This window comes from Manduca sexta, chromosome 17 (genome assembly GCF_014839805.1).
Source record: "Manduca sexta isolate Smith_Timp_Sample1 chromosome 17, JHU_Msex_v1.0, whole genome shotgun sequence".
NCBI lineage: Eukaryota > Metazoa > Arthropoda > Insecta > Lepidoptera > Sphingidae > Manduca > Manduca sexta.
In genome coordinates, this window is record NC_051131.1 from 6,932,512 (window position 1) to 6,952,722 (window position 20,211).

The following is a 20,211-nucleotide window of genomic DNA, read 5'->3' on the forward strand; positions in this document are numbered from 1 at the left end:
GCAGTTATAAATTCACGCAATATAAATTATTCAACGTTTTTCTATTTTACGCAAATTACAAGCTTTGAATTCCATATCTGAAATTATTCAGAACAAATTCCTGATGTATAAATCAAGCCTTATTTTGGCCTAACCAAAGACAAATCCAAACTTGATATTGAAGTCAATGCCAATACTTCACTTCGGCTTTTGATTTTTATATCGATATTCAATAATAGGTCTGTTGATAATAAATTCAAATATAACTATTATGTATCCGTGTAATAGTAACAAACTTATTAATATTTATTTTTGAAATTTCGTTGTGATTTTATTGATTTTTGTTCATAACATACTATGTGTTTAATAATATTACTAGACTATTACCGTACAATTTTGCGTAACCTGTGATGCAATCGATTTCATAAAATGCGATAATTTTTATTTTTGGAATCGATTTCAGCCACTACGCAAATGTGCTACACAACGAACAACACGCAAAGTACGAACACATTCATCCATCACTATATCTTTCCTTTCAGTTTTGAGTTTTTAATATACTCTTTGTTTCCCTTGAATTGAGAAAGAATTAGTAAAATAAAAAGTCAGGCGAATTTGTTATGTGATAGATGGTTTTTGTAATTGTAGTAATGAGTGTGTTGAAATATATAGTGATATATCCGTATTGTTTTGCTTCTACTGATTCGTTTATGGATCACTGTTTATGATAAGTTTATAGGTATTTCTATAAATGTTTGTGATTGTGTATTACATACCTTGATAATGGTTCGTTAACGTTAATGTGGTATGGCACTTGTTACAATTCGACGATCTCCAAGTGTGCAAACACCAAGAAAAACGGTACGTATTTATCAAACAAAAAATTGAAAAATCTGTAATAGTATGTACATTTGACATAGATAAAACATGGCTCGTTATAGGCAGGACATTCGAATAATTTTTTATATTGTTTATGGCAAAATGATTGTTTAGATATGTATATTTTTCTATTATTTGTTACTGTATTATTGCATTTAGCTTTAGTGGAGTTGTGTAATGTGCTCTACAGGTTAAGGCTATTAGCTCTAGTCTTTGATGCTTATTGTTTTATAAACTATAAAGTAGGGATATCCTGAACTGTTTTTTTAATAAAATCTCCTTACAAACTGATAATCCTTTTAAACAATTGTTAACCCAAATTAAACCTGAGATATTTCATTAGGAATTCATACTGGCTTATGTTTGAATTATAAAGTTGAGTAGGCACTTGATACATGATACCTTATGTCATAAAAGTTAGTCTCACCTTGAATATAACTTTAAATGCAATTATTTTATATTGGGGTAAGTGTATTCAGTTATATACTCTGAATAATGTGAGCATATATATTATTTGGTGTTCATTTTTATTTTTAAAGTTATGTTTTTTGTTTATTGTATTTATTCCTTATTCTAGCAAATTCTAATAAAATTGAAACATGAATAAAATATAACCTTGTACACATTTATTAATTCTGTATGTTTATGATCTAAAATAGCATATGAACATTGTTGCTTGAATACCAATGGAAACTGTTACATATACCATTGTGAATAAAATGTTCACCCAAACTTTCATAATAAAGTGCACATTAAAAATTAAAAACAATAAACATGATCCATAGCATTTTATATCCTGCAATCATTTGCAATTTCAGAAAGTAAAAGTTTTCAAGTCCATTATGTGTAATATTTACTCTTAAGAATAAATCACTATACCAATAGATTTCTTAATATGGATTAAAAAGATATTCCACTGTGGGGAATCACTTAAAAATATTGATGCTTTGATTCAATTATACTAAACATGTTTTTTTGTAATTAGGACATACTTTTTGGTTTTTGATTTGTGAATAAGGTTTTAGTTTTTCCAGCATGACATACTGGAGTTGTAACTAATATTCATTGATTTATCAGTTCGCAAGTTCAGGTTGTTAATATAACTATATGTACACATAGTGCATTTCCACATACAGTTGAAAAACATAAACCCCATTATTTTAAATGAATATGTTGTCTTTGAAATATAGTACAAGATCCCTGGTACACTTTTCATCATTTATTACTATCAAAGCTGATTTTTCGTGAGTAGCTACCTTTTGACTAGACGCCCAAGTTTTTCCTTACAGTAATGTTGGTAAATAGTAGCTTAAAAGGGATAGCAAGGATACAATATGTTGATTTGATGAATTGTAAAAAATTATTACTAACCAAATTTTTCTTTGTTAACTATCGAGATAATTATCTAAATAACGTGAAAAAATATTTTTCCTACAAAATATGAGGTTTGGTTAGGGAGTCCCCTCTCTCCAACATGTATCATAAACAAGGTCATGAAAAATAATCACTAACCAGCAAATTTTTTTTTATTGTTTAGCTAACGTTTGCATAGCTTACCACTCACATTGTCCTACAAATTGCGTGGTATGTCATATTGGCCCTACGCTCAAAAGTTGTCAATATCACAGGACTTTTTTTTTATTAGTAACTGTAGGACAAAGGTAACACATGATAGGTTAATATATTTGTCGTCCAAATAAAACAATGTCCTACAAAAAAAGGTATGTTTTATTAGTCCTACAAGATTAGTAATTTTTGGGTATACTAAATGAAATGAAATGAAACGATTGAAAATTGAACTTACATTAAATTAATTCTTAGTAAAATATAGTTATATAAGAATAAAAATTTAAATGATAAAGAAATTAAGTACATAAATTATTTTTTTATGCAATATAAAATATATTGAAAGGCAATTGATAATTTAATTTACAGGCATTCTTGAAAACAATCAAGTATTTCCGAACATAACCGAACTCTCCGAATGTTAATGGAGTAAATTGAAAATACGTGACAAATATTACTTTTTTAAAAATATATAAAATATATAAATTTGTATCTATTTTCAAATATATTTATCTTATAAACTAAATTTTTGAAGAAAATATGAAAAATATACTTTATATAATTATAATTGTTCAAAGAATACAGCAAAACTTACAGATTATTACTCCTTTTTTTTCCAGATAATTACGTAAAAATATGAACTTACAAAATTATATTTTATTTATTTAAAAACAAAATAATCAATGGATTTACCTTTCATAAGACAAATATTTAGATTTTACTCTAAATTCCTTGTAACAAGAGGAATGATAACCTATTATTTAATCACTTCAACTTTCAGGCAATACAGCATCCCAATATTTGTGTTTATAATGCTTTTGAGCAGATAAAAAAGTCTTTCAAGAAAGCCACATGTCTCTATTAATGTTTTTTATTTCTTCTCTTTTTTCTCGAAAATTAGAGTTTTCAGATAATAAATCACACAAAAAACACTCCATTATTATTTTGCAGCTCAGATTACTATTCAAATTATTTTTCGAAAAATGAATAAAATACGAGGTTGACTAAAAACAACTTTACGTGGTTATGATCGACACTATCATGGACAAGCATGGAATACCTAGTCCACAGTAAACAATGCTGTGCGCATGCGTTTGTGAGCAAGGATAATAGTGTGCCTCAGCTCCAATAGCAAAATGTACAAAATAATATTATTTTTAATTTCATGAATTTCAACTATGTAACTGGAGGACTGGAATAACGTACCACGCAATTTGTAGGACAATGTGGGTAGCACACTATGCAAATGTTAGCTAACCAATAAAAAAAAATCTGCTGGTTAGTAATTATTTTTCAAGACCTTGTTTATGATACATGTTGGGGAGAGTGGACTGCCTAACCAAACCTTATATTTTGTAGGACAAATATTTTTTCACGTTATTTAGATAATTATCTCGATAATTAACAAAGAAAAATTCGATTAGTAATAATTATTTTTAATTCATCAAATCAACATATTTCATCCCTATTATCTTAGTTATAAACCACAATCGAGAATTTTCGTACAAGAATTAGTTAGGCGTCTCATTGAAACGAAGCGATTCTCAAACATTTAGCTTGATAGTAATTATTTTTACATTAAGTATTAGTACTACAACTTTTACGCGTAGGACCAAGATGACATACTACGCAATTTGTAGGACAATGTGAGTGGTAAGCTATTCAAATGTTAGATAACCAATAAAAAAAAACTTTGCCGGTTAGTAATTATTTTTCATGACCTTGTTATTGATACATGTTGGAGAGAGGGGACTCCCTAACTAAACCTTATATTTCGTAGGACAAATATTTTTTCACGTTAATTAGATAATTATCTCGATAATTAACAAAGAAAAATTTGGTTAGTAATAAATTTTTAAAATTCGTCAAATCAACAAATCAATCATTTTATCCTTGCTACCCCTATTATGCTACCATTTACATTACTGTAAAGAAAAACTTGGGCGTCTAGTCAAAAGGAAGCTGCTCACGAAAAATCAGCTTGATAGTAATAAACGATGAAAAGTGTACCAGGGATACTGTACTAATATTGTTTAGTGTAAATAAAATGTTTTATCATCCTAAAACCATATGTAAGAGACACATAATAAGTAATTCATTAATGAGAGTCTTCAATTTTAACCAATAAATATTTTAGGCATTAATAATAAATTATCAAATTACTAATTAACAAAACTTACTTCAACACAAAAAAATTATAAAAGTTGGAAATTATCACAGAAAAGGAATATCCTGGTATAAACTTGTTGGGAGTTTAAGTTCAAATTAAAACATTTAAAGAGTATCTTGATTTTTATAACATGATATTTGCAAATGTGCTTGTATTGTAACACCAGATATCAATGGCAGGAATGCAATAGCATAAGCTTTTATGTCACTACTTACAGTAAAACTGTTTTTTTTTTTATGATTACTGTATCAGTGTATTATGAATCAATCAATTACTTTATTAAACAATATAGTAAATTTCATTAAAAGTTTACTTTACTAATTATTATTAATTTAATATATTCACTAATATTATTATAGATACAAAAGTATTTTTGATTTGTTGTCATCCACGCAGCAATTAAATATGTCCAGTTGGACATGATTCCTGAAAATTCAATTAATAATAATATTTAAATAAAACTATTTTACGGATGATATTGTGGTTTTTATATTATAATTTTTTGTTGTATTATTGATATATTTGTTGTTGGTCAATAACTTAGTCCCATCCTTGAAGGGACCCTACCATGAAGGCTGCAAAATCTTTAAAATGTTGGGAGAAAATTGTAATATATAAAACATGATAAAATTCGTAAAATAGTTTTATTTCAATGTCTCACATTCGATAATTAAGAAATCATTAATCATAATATATATTAATATTTTATATAATTTCTTTCGTTTCACGTATCATAATGTGTTTATTATTTTAAAAAAATATGCTATTTAATACAATATGTATAGGTAGTAAATAACTTAGCTTTTATTTGTTTTAGGATGAAGAAGAGAAACCTAACACTGAGGATGATGTTGGCAATTGTGTCAGCAAAAGGTGTGTATTTGATAATCATTATAAAAATTATTAGTGGAAAATATGATCAAGAATAATACAAAAAAATTATTAAAATAAAAAGAAAATACATTAAAATTCAAACAAAATTACACCTATATTATACAATAAAAATAGGAATGTTATATTTGGTAAAGGAATGAAGAATTACTAGTAACAGAATAATGATTGGGGAATAGACGCCAAGAGTGCTTGTTGTGTTATTAAACGAAACCACATACACGTTTTTGCATCTGCTAAACATTGTGCCAAAAATTATTATGAATGACGGATATTTTACCAATAATCCTGGTTTTAATTTTCAGAATTTTTTACCATTTTGTAGTGTAGTGCGAGTATCCCGTGTGCGTGAGTGTATTTCTAACTGAAAAAGTGAAGTTGTCGTGGCAAATTCTCTTAGAGTAATAGTAGTGGCATTGAGACGCATAAATTAAAATTACTTTTTTTTTGATAATTATGTTGTTTGGAACTTACAAATTTTTATTTTACATCTATGGTTCGCGTAATTTATTGTAAAGTATTATTTTCGAGATGATAAGTATGTGGTTTCATTTAGTAATGCAATCAGTTCAATAGGCTTGCACTGGCTACTTTAGCGACGATAACCTGAAAGTAAGACATAAAGAGAATCAGCGTTTTTTATTAATCCACATTACCATTGCCTGTATACGAATGCCTTTTTTTTTTTGGTTTCGCGGAGAAAGTACCTTATTACTACCGCCCAGCCTTCGCGGGGGGCGACTGAGCGGTTATGCTGGGGTAACCGTGCCTTACGGCCCGGCGTTGAGCCGCCCGGATTTGATGAAGACCTTCGAGCGACCGCCGGGTCGAGTCCCTAACCATATGTACAACTTAACCTACGCACGGCCTACCAGCTAAAACTCCGCGGTGGCCCTCTTCGGTGCATTTAGGACGGCTTGTAGACAACCTTACATGGGGGCGATCAATGACGTTTTACAAATAGACGCGTCATATATTAACAAAATGGCACATAAAAACGGCGTACTATTTGCTATGTTCACGTGCCTGTACATATAATTACAAATTGGCTCGAAGAAGGAATAAAAAGATGCAGCATACTTTCGTTAGAAAAGGATATATATACATCGACAGTTACATAACAACGTTAGTGCCGCACGCTCATTGGCCGTTAAGTCGGGCAATTACCTTACTTTCGTCTTGCCAATATTGAGCTCGGACAACGTATCTATGTAATAAAAACATCTTAGGGGGCGATCAAGTATGCTGTAATTTGACCAAGAAAATAATATTATAGTTAAGGAGCTGACTATATCACAAATATTTTCAAATATATCATTAATCTCATTAAATGTAGTATAGATGTTTTATGTATTAAAAGCTTGGGCTTTAATAAGGACTTCCCTATGTACGATTTTGTAAATTATTTTATACATAACAGAAAATAATTTATAAAAAATATATCTTTTGTGATATAGGCATCAAAATTGGTTGAAAATGAAAGCAGTTATCATATTTGCAATATTGTTTTGATTAAAAGTTGGGGCATGGTGGAGTTATCGCGCTATCTCATACACACGCACGCAGTTTTATGGGCCAGTGACACTCTGTGATGTCATAATTTTCAATTTCTGTTATTTTTACAGCTACAATTTCCAGTAATCTTCAAAGCTTTATTTATTACTAGCTTCCTCCCGCAGCTTCGCCCGCGTGGATTTCGGACTTCAAAAATGGAGGAGGTGCTCAATTTGTCGGGATGTTTTTTTAATGTATGGTGGTATGCAGATGGTCCGATTGTCCGGTCAGGGTCTGATGATGGGATCCTGGTGAAATCGAAGGAAGCATATAGCATGATTCAGTATTCACGCGTGATGGCTTATTATTAGCGTACTTCATGTATAACTTTGGTGTTTCTATACCGATTTCTATGATTCTTTTTTATGGAATATTTAATAATGTTAACTTTTTTAATTAGGGATGACTGAGAGCAGCTCTGGATCTTGAATTTTTTGAAGGCGGGGCAAAATCTGGATAGTGCCGCCCCTAACCACCTATATTTTTACTTTTGTCATCATCATCATTTCGCGCTCCGCGGGAAATAATTTGTGTGTGTTATATACTGGTCTAGCTTTTGCCCGCGGCTCCGCCCGCGTTATAAAGTTTTTCAGGCTAAAGTTTTCCGTTATAAAAGTCACGCTATATATTTTCCCGGAAGCCTGTGTTCTTCCCAGGGTCTCAAACTGTCTCCATACCAAATTTTATCCTAATACGTTGGGTAGTCTTTGAGTTTAACACGTTCAGGCAGACAAATTCAGCGGGGGACTTTCTTTTATAATAAATTTTTGTATAACTTTATAAGAGGAACAATCCCGTCATACATCATTGTTGCATAACTTTAACCGTTTACGCAGCGCACGCAACAGAAGCTCTCAAAAATAATATATTTTCCCCGTTTTTGCAACATGTTGAAACTGTTACTGCTCTGCTCCTATTGGTCATAGCGTGATGATATATAGCCTATAGCACTCCACAAACAAAGGGCTATCCAACACAAAAAGAATTTTTCAGTTTGAACCAGTAGTTCCTGAGATTAGAGCGTTCAAACAAACAAACAAACTCTTCAGCTTTATATAATAGTATATAGATGTCGCAGTAGTCAAAGTTGCGTTAATGATGAGATGTGTATTCGTCTGCCAAGTTTGAATTTCCCGCCCTTAAATTCGCCGCCCGGGGCACGGGCCTTGGCTTGCACGATCCGGGGCTGACTGAGAGTGTTATAAACGTAAGAGTAGACAAATATAATGAGAAAGCTTCGAACTGCTATGCTATCGGGAGCTACACGTGTTATTGTGAGTCAACCATAAAAGATAGACATATGCTGTCGTGGGATATTTTTATATAATTTTAAGGCGAACATTTCCGTCATACATGATTTCTGTGTAGCTTTAACCATTAAGGTTGCACACGCGGCGGAAACTTAAAAATGGAGTAACTTCTCCCGTTTTCCCAACATTTCCCTTCACTGCTCTGCTCCTATTAATTGTAGCGTGATGAAAAGTATACTATAACCAGCACAGGAGTATGACAAATAATTGTACCAAGTTTCGTTAAAATCCGTCGAGTAGTTTTTGTTTCTATAACGGTTATACAGACAGACAGACAGACAGACAGACAGACAGACAGACAGACAAAAATTTTACTAATTGCATTTTTGGCATCAGTATCGATCCCTAATCACCCCCTGATAGTTATTTTGGAAATATATTTCATGTACAGAATTGACCTCTCTACAGATTTATTATAAGTATAGATAGACAGATTATACAAAAGCTGAAATAAAGAAACACATTCTATCGAGTGTCCTTAGGCCAAAATTAACTCCGTATCTCAATTAAAACCCGCAAATAAAGAAAAATAGCTATCTTTTTCTTAATATCCGGTTTTTCGGTTATGACTTTATAAAAACATTAAAAAAAAATCATGAAAATTCCGTTTGAGTATAACGTGTGAAAGGTAAAAGTTAAGTGATTTTCGATTATTGATGACAATTCAGTGCACCAATATACTTCACAAAAATTTTACTAAATCCGTTGGTTACAATTTTCTTTTAATACGTAGATAAGGCAAGTCGAGTGTTCACAACTACCTACCTTCTTTCCAACGCAACTAATTTAAATGGAAAGATGGTCAATTGAAAGAGACCATACCAGAGAGTGTTTCTAGACCAAAACAAACCTACCTCGATTAGAACTGGAGATATATTAATGAAAATATAAAAAATGTACAGGAGGGAATCGCGTTTGAGTGGAACTTGACAAGGGAAACAAAAATGTTATTTCTAATGCTTGATATAAAAATTGAAAACCAAGAACTTTCATGAAAAAAAAAATAATTAAGCAAATAGGTTGGATAAAATAGTTGTAGGACCGGTAATAGATTTTTAGGACTTCTGAGTAAAATGCTTCATTGACTTCACTATACAATCCAGATAATTAAGAAAATAATTGTTATAAATCGAACTGTCAATCGTGACCCAATGCGTGTTCAATTTACATGCCACAATAGGTCTGTCTTTTCCTCAAATAAATATCAAATTAAATTGTGCGCATCGAATAAATAAGCTTGATGATAATAATATAAAGCTTTTGCTTTCTTGAAGATTCAAGTTTGTGTTACACGTTGCGTGATGTGTCTATATTTAAGCGTTAGTTTGTGTTTAGTTCAGAAAGAAGCTTAGAGTGGTATGACGTGTTGTGTCGGGTGGGCTACAAGCTAGCAGTCTCATCGGTTGATCGCGTAGCTGGGCGACGCGCGCGCATCACATGGCGTATCACTCGTATGCCTTATTGCCACTCGGGACACGACGCCGGATGGTGCATCTTGTTTCGGGATTCCGGCCGTTCTATGATATACGCACACGCGTCGCATTTGTATTTTGTGCCGCATTCAATACAAATATCATTAATGTACGAATATTATGATGACAGTGGATAAGATATTTATTTCTATAATAGTTTAGTGACATGGACACATCATTTATATTTTTAGTTGTTTAGTTAATTTATATTTGGTGGGCGTCATGGTTGCCTTCAGGTAATTTAGTAATTTTTAGGTATCCTGTTACTCATTCTCTTTTAATAAATAGGTACTCGTGTGCAGTAAAAATGTGATGAATGATAACGTATTTTAAATTCGGTTAAATTGAAATATTAAAAATTGATATTGATCGTTATTAATTTACAATGGTTTTGTGTTTACCCCAGATACAATGTATGCTATCTGTCGAAATTTATTTGTATAAAGTAACCTAAAAGGACAGTGTTTTGACTATAAAGTGAACATTAGTTATAAATAATACATTTCAGAATAAAATACCTACCTATGTTCTTACGTAGTTAATGAATTTTGAATTGATGACTTTACGCAAACATAATATTTTGTAATTAATATTATAAATTTTAAGTTAAAATTACTACAGATATAAAAAAATATATATGAAACTGTAATTTAAATTTAATTTTGTAAATATAAAATCTATAACGTCCTTTTACGAAGACCCGTAATAGTTCTATGTGCATTTAAATAAATAGTATGTACAAAACGGATTCTATTTCAAAGCAAAAACGAACACGACTTTTTTTTCATAATAGTCTAATGCAAATATAATAAATTGGCGTTTGTGACACCCTATTAAATCTGGTCGACCATTGGAAATTGTCGACTTTTTGCTGAACTACAGTATTCACTAAGCCCACATGGCTTGATGATGATCGTCTCATGCGTCGATGTTCTGTGAAGAATGAAGACCCAAATTGGGCGAGTGTAGCGAAGCACGTTGGGCGGTCTCTGTTCGTGTTTGTGACTACGTATAGTATGGGCGGGCAACGGAACGTTTTGGCAACCCGCCGTAAACGCTATTTTTAACAAACCTTGAAAGAAACCGTCCTTGTCTCTTTTGTACAAGTAATCATTTACAATTTCGTATTCAGATGTCATCAAATATCTATTTCGGTCTATTATTAGGCATTATTACACTCTTCCTTGTATAGCCATGTTTAAATTCGGTGACATATTGTTTCTCGGATATTAATTTCGTACAAAATATATGGTGAAAGCTTTTTGCTCTTTCTGACTTAAAAAATCTCAAACCTCTAAAGGTTTCATAGAGTCTTTTAATCCTTATAAGCAGCACGATTGATTGCCATATTTTTCTTCATAAATTACCCATTTTCTTGTCGATTGTATGTGAGAATATAATGTTAATGTATTTAAAAATTATGGATAGTCTTCTAGGAAAGTTTTCTTGTAGCTTGAGCGGTTAAACTGATTTTCAATAATCGACCCTGTATACCTATTTCAATCCATTACCACGTTATTTATGTTCTTAACAGTAAAATAACTCCCGCTGAATTTACTCATGTCTATGCGCGAATCATCCTGTAATTATCAAAGGTCGTATCTTTAAATAACGCTATGAATAGATATTAGATCGAATAAAGTATAACTAAGCTATTTAAACGTTAACTCTCTTATTAAATATACTTAGTTTTTTTTTATTCGAGATTCGTTATCGTAGTTAGGTATATTCGCATCGAAGAAATATGAACATTGTTTCCAATATATAATTATGTTGAAGCTATGCTGAACCCAACAAGAAAGAAATCAAAACGCTATTTGCTTTTGAGGAGTTCCCTTCTACATCTTTAAAGGTTATGGTCAGACAATGGTAATTATATAATCGTAGTATCTTGAAACTATATTGACTTCAAAACATCAATATCCTATTTAATTTTGAAGACATCTGTGCACCTCTGCAGTCCAAGGAATGCTTCGGAATAGCACCATTTTAATGTCATTGGTATAGGAATACCAATTAAATTAAAAAGGCATTAAACAAATTATATAGCTTGTATAATGCCATTTTCGTATCATTATCATGGTCGTATCATTTCATACGAAATGTAATGTAAAACAAATCATTAAATAGGATCACGGGATAAAATATTATCGGTGAACAAATATAAAAAAAAATAACGACGATAACCTCTCTCATTTGGAGTCGTTTAAAAATATATCAACCCTAACAAAGGGATATACGCCTACGGCAACGTTAAGTCGGCCTCATAGATATGCTGTTTTGGTGTAAAGATAAATGCAGTCAGAAATAAAACAGCATTTTTTGATGAAATACGATGTAGTATTAAATAAATCAACCTTTAATATAATTTCTTGTTATTAAGTATTTTCTTTCATTTTGTACTTATTTTTATTTGTCACAAGTCATTTTAACATAAAACCATTAGACCTAAATCTTATTTATTTACTTACTTAATGTATTTATTAAATTAGCTTTTTTTAACAATTATTGGGCTTTTATTATACGATGTGGTATTCAAATTTCCAATACTATTAAAATACCTATTTACCGCAAGGCGTCTATCTTCCATTCGTCTGAGGAATCCATACCTTTACCTAGAGAGAGGCGCCTATAGTTTTGAAAGAAAAGAAAATTATGGTGCTTGTAATGAAAGAAATCATGCCTACGTTTGATGAAATCTTGACAATGTTACATTTAGTCAGTTTATTAATTACCGCAACGCTTTTATTTTTCCCTTTATTCCTATGTAGTTATTCGATCGTTTGTAGGCGCTTGTAGTGCGTGTGTGATTTTTCCCATTGTAATAATTAACACATTAGCAACGTCTCGCGGTGTTTTGTCTTATCTTTTGAATTCTTATCTGTTCCTACAATTCAACACTTTAATTTTTGGCTGTCACCCGAGTCCAGCCGATCTTCAAACCTACTGTTAAGCTCAAATCAGTGAATTATTCGCCGCTATTGTGTTTATGAACTCTGACCTTGCCCGAATAACTGAGTGGAGTGATCGCTTTGGTCTGAAGGTGAAGCCCGCATAAATTCAAGCAATTATTGTGGGAAGTCCTCGTTGAATTGCCAAAATAGCTCTACGCTTTCTACTCTAGTTTTTAACGGAGCCAAGGTCTTTTTTTGTTAAGGAATTTAGATGTAACAGTACATAAAAATCTTTCCTTGATATTTGTTTTTGTAGATATTTTGTCATTAATACAATGTTTATTGTTGTTACCGACTCCACAGGTAGCTTAAAGATACCGCCAGTATGGTAGCTATCTAAATAAAGTAGGCATATTATAAAGCAAACGAATGTATAATTAATTGGATTTATTATTACGAATGGGTGCGAAGAAGCGAGCCTCCAAGACAACCAAGCGTGTTGTCCCTTGCGGGACGAACCAAGTATCGAGCTGCGCCTGCGTCGACGGTGAAAGGGAGGTTAAATGCAGCCCGCAAGACAAATTGTTGCAACTTTACTAAAAATGGCGTCATTCATACATTTGGCGGCTACATTATGTTTTAAAAGTAACTAAAAAATAATATAAATTGTTTTTTTAAGGTTCTTTTGTTTTTAAGACCTAAAAAAACCGTGTATGTTGTTTGTGGTTTATAGGATAAAACCACTTTCATTTCTTTTTAAAAACATAATATTATAAAGTGGTCACATATGAAAAACAATGACTTGAACGTCTCATAATTCATGACTATTTTTCTTTTAGTTAGAACATAATTATCAGAATATTTTAAGTACCTATAAAATATTAATTGAAGCCATTATTGTTTCAGCCTCAATGAGTGCTACTTCGCCAATAAAGGTTCAGCAGTGGTGTTGGGCGGTCCAGAGCGCGGCTGTGCGGAAAAGTGGCGATCGCCTGCCCGCACACATCCCCAGTGCGATATACAATATCACCTTCAATCCATGTTTTATTTATTGCGCCCTGAGGAGACTCTCAAAATGGTAACGAATTAACATGTTCTAATTGTATTGCAACGCATACGAAGCTGAAAATTTCAAAACGAGGCTTTTGTTCAGGCGGTGAAACTGGAAAGTGCGCACGTGGGTCGTACCAGATATTTGGTGGTAGTTTGTCGCAACGAGGAGGCTGCGTTGCTTGGCATCGACTGTAACGAGCGCACGACTGTTGGGCTCGTGCTGCGGGTCCTAGCCGATACATCTATCAAGTTAGATGGCGATGGGTAAGGCAGTCAAAATGATTGCTATATGTTTTAGAGTTTGCAAAGGGTAAATTGACACCCTGTTGGACAAAATAGTCGCCTATGTAATGTTATTAAAGTAAATCAAAATATTACATTTTAATTACATAAATTCTGCCAAAAATAAAATCTTTTGAAGAATTTATGCAATTATTAATGTAGTATAGCCTATACTATATTTATGAAAGAAAAAAAAAATAGACAAACAATAACTTCTTAATGTTTTCTTATTTTTACACGAATGTTATATATATACTAGCTTTTGCCCGCGGCTCCGCCCGCGTTATAAAGTTTTTCAGGCTAAGTTTTCCGTTATAAAAGTCACGCTATATATTTTCCCGGAAGCCTATGTTCTTCTCGGGGTCTCAAACTGTCTCCATACTAATTTTCATCCTAATACGTTGGGTAGTTTTTGAATTTAACACGTCCAGGCAGACAGATGCAGCGGGGGACTTTGTTTTATAATATATTTTTGTAGAACTTTTCAAGAGGAACAATCCCGTCATACATCATTGTTGCATAACTTTAACCGTTTACGCAACGGAAGCTCTCAAAACTAATAAATTTTCCCCGTTTTTGCAACATGTTTCATTACTGCTCCGCTCCTATTGGTCATAGCGTGATGATATATAGCCTATGGCACTACAGGAACAAAGAGCTATCCAAGACAAAAAGAATTTTTCAGTTTGAACTGATAGTTCCTGAGATAGCCATTACTGCTCCGCTCCTATTGGTCATAGCGTGATGATATATAGCCTATAGCACTCCAGGAACAAAGAGCTATCCAACACAAAAAGAATTTTTCAGTTTGAACTGATAGTTCCTGAGATAGCCATTACTGCTCCGCTCCTATTGGTCATAGCGTGATGATATATAGCCTATAGCACTCCAGGAACAAAGAGCTATCCAACACAAACAGAATTTTTCAGTTTGAACCGATAGTTCCTGAGATAGCCATTACTGCTCCGCTCCTATTGGTCATAGCGTGATGATATATAGCCTATAGCACTCCACGAACAAAGGGCTATCCGACACAAACAGAATTTTTCAGTTTGAACCGATAGTTCCTGAGATAGCCATTACTGCTCCGCTCCTATTGGTCATAGCGTGATGATATATAGCCTATAGCACTCCAGGAACAAAGAGCTATCCAACACAAAAAGATTTTTTCAGTTTGAACTGATAGTTCCTGAGATAGCCATTACTGCTCCGCTCCTATTGGTCATAGCGTGATGATATATAGCCTATAGCACTCCACGAACAAAGGGCTATCCGACACAAAAAGAATTTTTCAGTTTGAACCGGTAGTTCCTGAGATTAGCGCGTTCAAACAAACAAACAAACAAACAAACTCTTCAGCTTTATATAATAGTATAGATAGATAATCGCGATAAAATCCGAAAAATATTGTTTTCCATTTAATTTATTCTTAAAATATTTGATTTGTTCACACCTGTCAATTGTAGTAAATGCAATGGATATAAATGACAAGTGCGTAGACGTTTATTTGCATTTTCTTTTTTTGTTTCCCGATTATAGTATAGAGTATCGTATAGATTGGGTACCCATTGTCATTTATGTAGGCATCACATGAAAATACTTGTCTGGTGGCGGTAAAATTTGCCGACAACTTCTTCCTCGTATGCCGTGAAGTGTATTCAGCTTTTACGGAAAAATTTCTCTTTTTCAGTACTTGAAACAAGAAATCAAAAAGTTCTAATGCACACACTGTAAAAATTACAAGCACAGAAAGATAAATTAAATAAGCATTAATTGTCCACAGGGGCTTTAGCGTTTGTGTGTGTAATCAACAACACATATTCAAGCCGGTGTCAGTGCAGGCCATGTGGTGAGTGATTGCTCGTCTAATACGCTTTGCTCATAACAATATTCAAACAATGTAACTATTACATGTGTATTTTATCTCAATATAATTAATATACATATTATTTTTAGACCAAACAATACTACCTTATACAGCTTACCTTATTACAACGTTTTATTAGATTTAAGTAATCAAGACCAGTTTTTATTCTAAAATACTTACGCACATAAATGTTACTAATTGTAGGTCTGCGTTACAAACACTTCACCGTGCAAGCGCGCGAGCCCGACACCTAAACCATTTTGCCGGCGGAACATCGCACTCTTGGTGCGCATATTACGAAAGGCACGTGGACTCGGACCGCTCTTGCCTCAATGAGTGGCATGCGATGGACAACATTGAGTCTCGCCGGCCACCATCTCCAGATTCTGTTAGACTTAAGTAAGTTACTATAATAAGGATTGCAAAGTGCCATGTATGTTTAAATGATTACATAAAATATAATAAAAGACAAAGAAACGAGATTGCTAGGGAGATAGCATAATTATTTCGATTTGAACAATAAACTCGTAGGAAACCACAAAGCTTTTTCGGACTTTACTTTAGACCTATAGGAACTGTGCGATTCCTTCAAGGAGATTATCCATTCTAGATTCAAGGAGTAAGCTTGTATCTGTAAAATATACCGGTAAACCAATAAATATAAAGTTTTGGACAAGGCTTAAAGTGCCAGACCTTATGTAATATCTTGGCAATATTGAGGCTCATAAGCTTGCAAGACCATTTGAGAATTTTGACAACTTGCAATAATTTCATGACACCGCGGCGCGTACAACGAAGTATACAAGTTCAATTTCCGATCGTGCTCAACTAATTTAGTTATATTTATCGCAGTAGACTGAAATGAAGAAATCAGGTTTATTTAAAAGTATTATGGGGAAAATAAGAAAATTATTGCAATTTTATGTGGAACGGTGTTTAATTAGGATTAATAAAGTATATTTTGTTTTTGTTTAGACCACGCGAAAGAGATGAAACAGAGCGCGTAATACGATGTACATTGAAAGAAATAATGATGAGTGTGGACTTAGACGAGGTTACGAGTAAAGCTATCAGAGGCCGGCTCGAAGACGAACTGGACATGGATCTGACGGAGTATAAGTCGTTCATTGACCATGAGATGCTAACAATACTCGGTCAGATGGACTCGCCCACTGAGATCTTCGACCATGTCTACCTGGGCTCCGAGTGGAACGCGAGTAACCTTGAAGAACTACAGCGCAATGGGTAAGGTTCCATTTGTTATTTATTTGTATTATTCTTTCTTCACGACTTTAAATTAGCTTCTTTCATTGTCTTTTATGATAATTGGTTCAGCCGCGGAATAGTCAGTTGCGTCTAATTTGTGATCATTCACTCTCACAATTGGCTCACAATAGTATTTGGGTGATGTTACTGGGTGGATTCACTGATTTACTGATGCTATTAATAACCATCTGTAAAATAGGAAGTCTTGGTTTAAACTTCATCATTTAATGAAAAAAAAAATTCTTTTCAGGGTGAGGCACATTTTAAATGTAACAAGAGAAATCGATAATTTCTTCCCTGGCATGTTTGATTACCTCAATATAAGAGTGTATGACGACGAGAAGACTGATTTATTAAAACATTGGGACAACACTTTTAAATATATTAATAAAGCCAGAAATGAAGGATCGAAAGTCCTTGTTCATTGTAAAATGGGGATCAGCAGATCGGCATCCGTTGTGATTGCTTACGCCATGAAGGCTTTTAACTGGAATTTTGATAAGGCACTTAAACATGTTAAAACAAAGAGAAGTTGCATTAAACCTAATACGAATTTTTTAAACCAATTAGAGACGTACCAGGGTATATTGGATGCGATGAAAAACAAGGAAAAATTACAGAGATCTAAATCAGAGACGAACCTAAAATCCCCAAAAATTGCATCCAAAATTGAAAATAAGACAATGGATCCCACACCTCTAATCTTAGCACTAACTGGTTCGTATACAGGCCGACCTAGATCCTGGTCTCCCGATACGAAACTAGCATCACAACTACTACCTACCCTCCCACCGACTTCTGTATCTTTGGAAAATTTGGCTTCAGAAACTCGTCATATGTTAATGCCTTGCGCTAATGGTAGTTACAGCGTCTCACCAAATCAAATTATACGGCTCAAAGAGGAAGGGGCCCCATCTGTTAAACATATTGTAAATGAAATAGAAAATGCTGCTTCAGGCGATCGAAAAGATTTAAATAAGAAATATCAGAGACTAGTTTTTAGTAATCAAAACGAGATAATTAATAACCGACCACAGACTGATGTCTCAGGATCGTCAGCGGTTCAAGTCGTAGAAGCTACTATGAAATCGCAAGTTTCACCTTTACGGAATTTAAGTCACAAATATCCGCTTTCTAATTTCGAAGCAGACAAAATTCACACGTGGGATCCCGGGGAAATTCAGTGGTCCAGAGCAGAGGATAATCGAAATTCTAGCGACAATGACAATATAGTGAAAAGTGACAGTGGTATTATAGATATAAAAAGTAATAAAGTAACTACAAATGACGCTTTCACAAATTCTGTAGATCGTAATTTAGATTGTGATGTTAAAGTGCCTGTTGACGACGATGGACGTGCATCAAGTAGACAAAGTTCTTGGAGTTCGTTCGACAGCGCCGTTGTCCTTGATATTTCGCGTCATTCGTCATGGGGCTCTTATGATACTAGAGCTACAAAGACACAAGTTGTCAGTCGGGAAGAATCCACCAAAAGAATCAAAGAACGATCCGAGGACCGCAGTGTAAGAAAAGACGATACTGAGAGAACTGTCGAAGCAATCGCTGTTCAACAAAAGCAAGCATCCGATCTCAGCATAATATGCGAACATACAGAAACACGAAGTTCTACAAGGAACACAACTCAACGGTCAACTGGAACGATATCTGATAATGAAAGAAAATTTAATGAGACGTGTGCCATACTCACAGAGCTTGCCACAGCAGCTGCACGAATGGAGAAGGTACGGGACCGAGGCGCTTCAACGTGGAATGGCCGATTGTCTGCATCTGCCCCCGAAGAGACGTGGCTTCGTGCCGGACTGCGTCGTCGTCGTACTACTTGTGCGTCCCACGGGGATCTACCTCGCGCCACACCTCTAGTGCCCAATGCGCCAATATCTTCTGCTGCAGGTCTAGTAAGCAATCTTAAAAAAGAGTTCGAAGCGCGTTCAGAAATTGATTCGCTACGTCATTTCGAATCGCGAAGTCGGGCGTCCGCTATGGATGTAAGAGATCGGACACCAACATCGCCACCCTCGGTAGAAGACATCTCTGTCAAAGTACTCGTTGACAGATATGATCGATCCGGTCGGTCAACGTGTGAATCTAGTTGTGAACAAGCTAGGACAAAGGTTTCACATGAGTCAGTTTCAAAGAAAAGCAAGTTAACAACCGATGACGATGGGAGAGCTCGGACGCGAAGCGGAGTGATGGCGCTACGGAACTCATTTTGTGGCGCCATCCGTGGTGTAGGTAGTGGGGAACGGCCGCCGCTGGCGCCCAGCGTAGTGTCACTAGCGCCGATTGACTATAACGATGTAGTAGTGTCAACTGTGATGTCGAAAGCTCAAAATAAAAAACAGTTACAACATGGCAAGACCCATCCGTTGACGAGGCTCAACTTAAATCGGTCAAATAATAGATGTTCAAATGCTGTATATAATACTATGTAGAAGTATTTATGATTTTTTTTATTTATTGTGAATTCTTGCCAAACTCGAAATTTTATCTTTCTAGAGTTTTATATATTGTTTTATATTTACAAAATGAAATTGAAGTGTATTTGTCTATTGAGTAAAAATGTAACACAAAGTGCTGTTTGCGAATACAGAAATGTCAAAAATGAGAATTCCAATACAAAACATGTACAACATTTACGCGGGTGTTTTTTCTGCGACCACGGCCGTGAGTCGTAAGCACTTCCACATTAGTGGTCAGATGGAAAACAAGCAGACTTCGGGTTTTCAGAAAAATGGCATTTCGTTTGGTTGTTAAACATTTTAGGCCTTTCTTTAGCTTTAATATGAGTAAGTTACACCGAATAAAAAATTGTGTTGTGTTACGATTGGCAGGACCAATCATAAATCAATTACCCGCTTCTTTATACCTTAGGTCGTCGGACTGCCTCGGTGGCGTAGTTGTAAGGGTACACGGTACAAGTACGACTGCCGCGCTGAGGTCCTGGGTTCGAATCCCGGGTCGGGCCAAAAATAAAAATATGAGATAAGCCGCCGTTCAGACAGAATTT

The 20,211-nt window shown here is 34.1% G+C and overlaps 1 protein-coding gene across 1 annotated transcript; it reads left to right on the forward strand.

Annotated features, from left to right (window-relative positions):
• The first annotated feature begins 455 nt into the window (after nucleotides 1-455).
• On the forward strand, nucleotides 456-19,840 carry LOC115449066 (protein phosphatase Slingshot). The gene is given in 9 exon segments (XM_030176762.2): nucleotides 456-840; nucleotides 5,412-5,467; nucleotides 13,622-13,793; nucleotides 13,869-14,032; nucleotides 15,834-15,899; nucleotides 16,122-16,316; nucleotides 16,893-17,162; nucleotides 17,434-19,537; nucleotides 19,539-19,840. Coding segments are annotated over 9 exon segments (3,117 nt in total). The 5' UTR covers nucleotides 456-786; the 3' UTR covers nucleotides 19,575-19,840.
• Nucleotides 19,841-20,211: the final 371 nt, after the last annotated feature.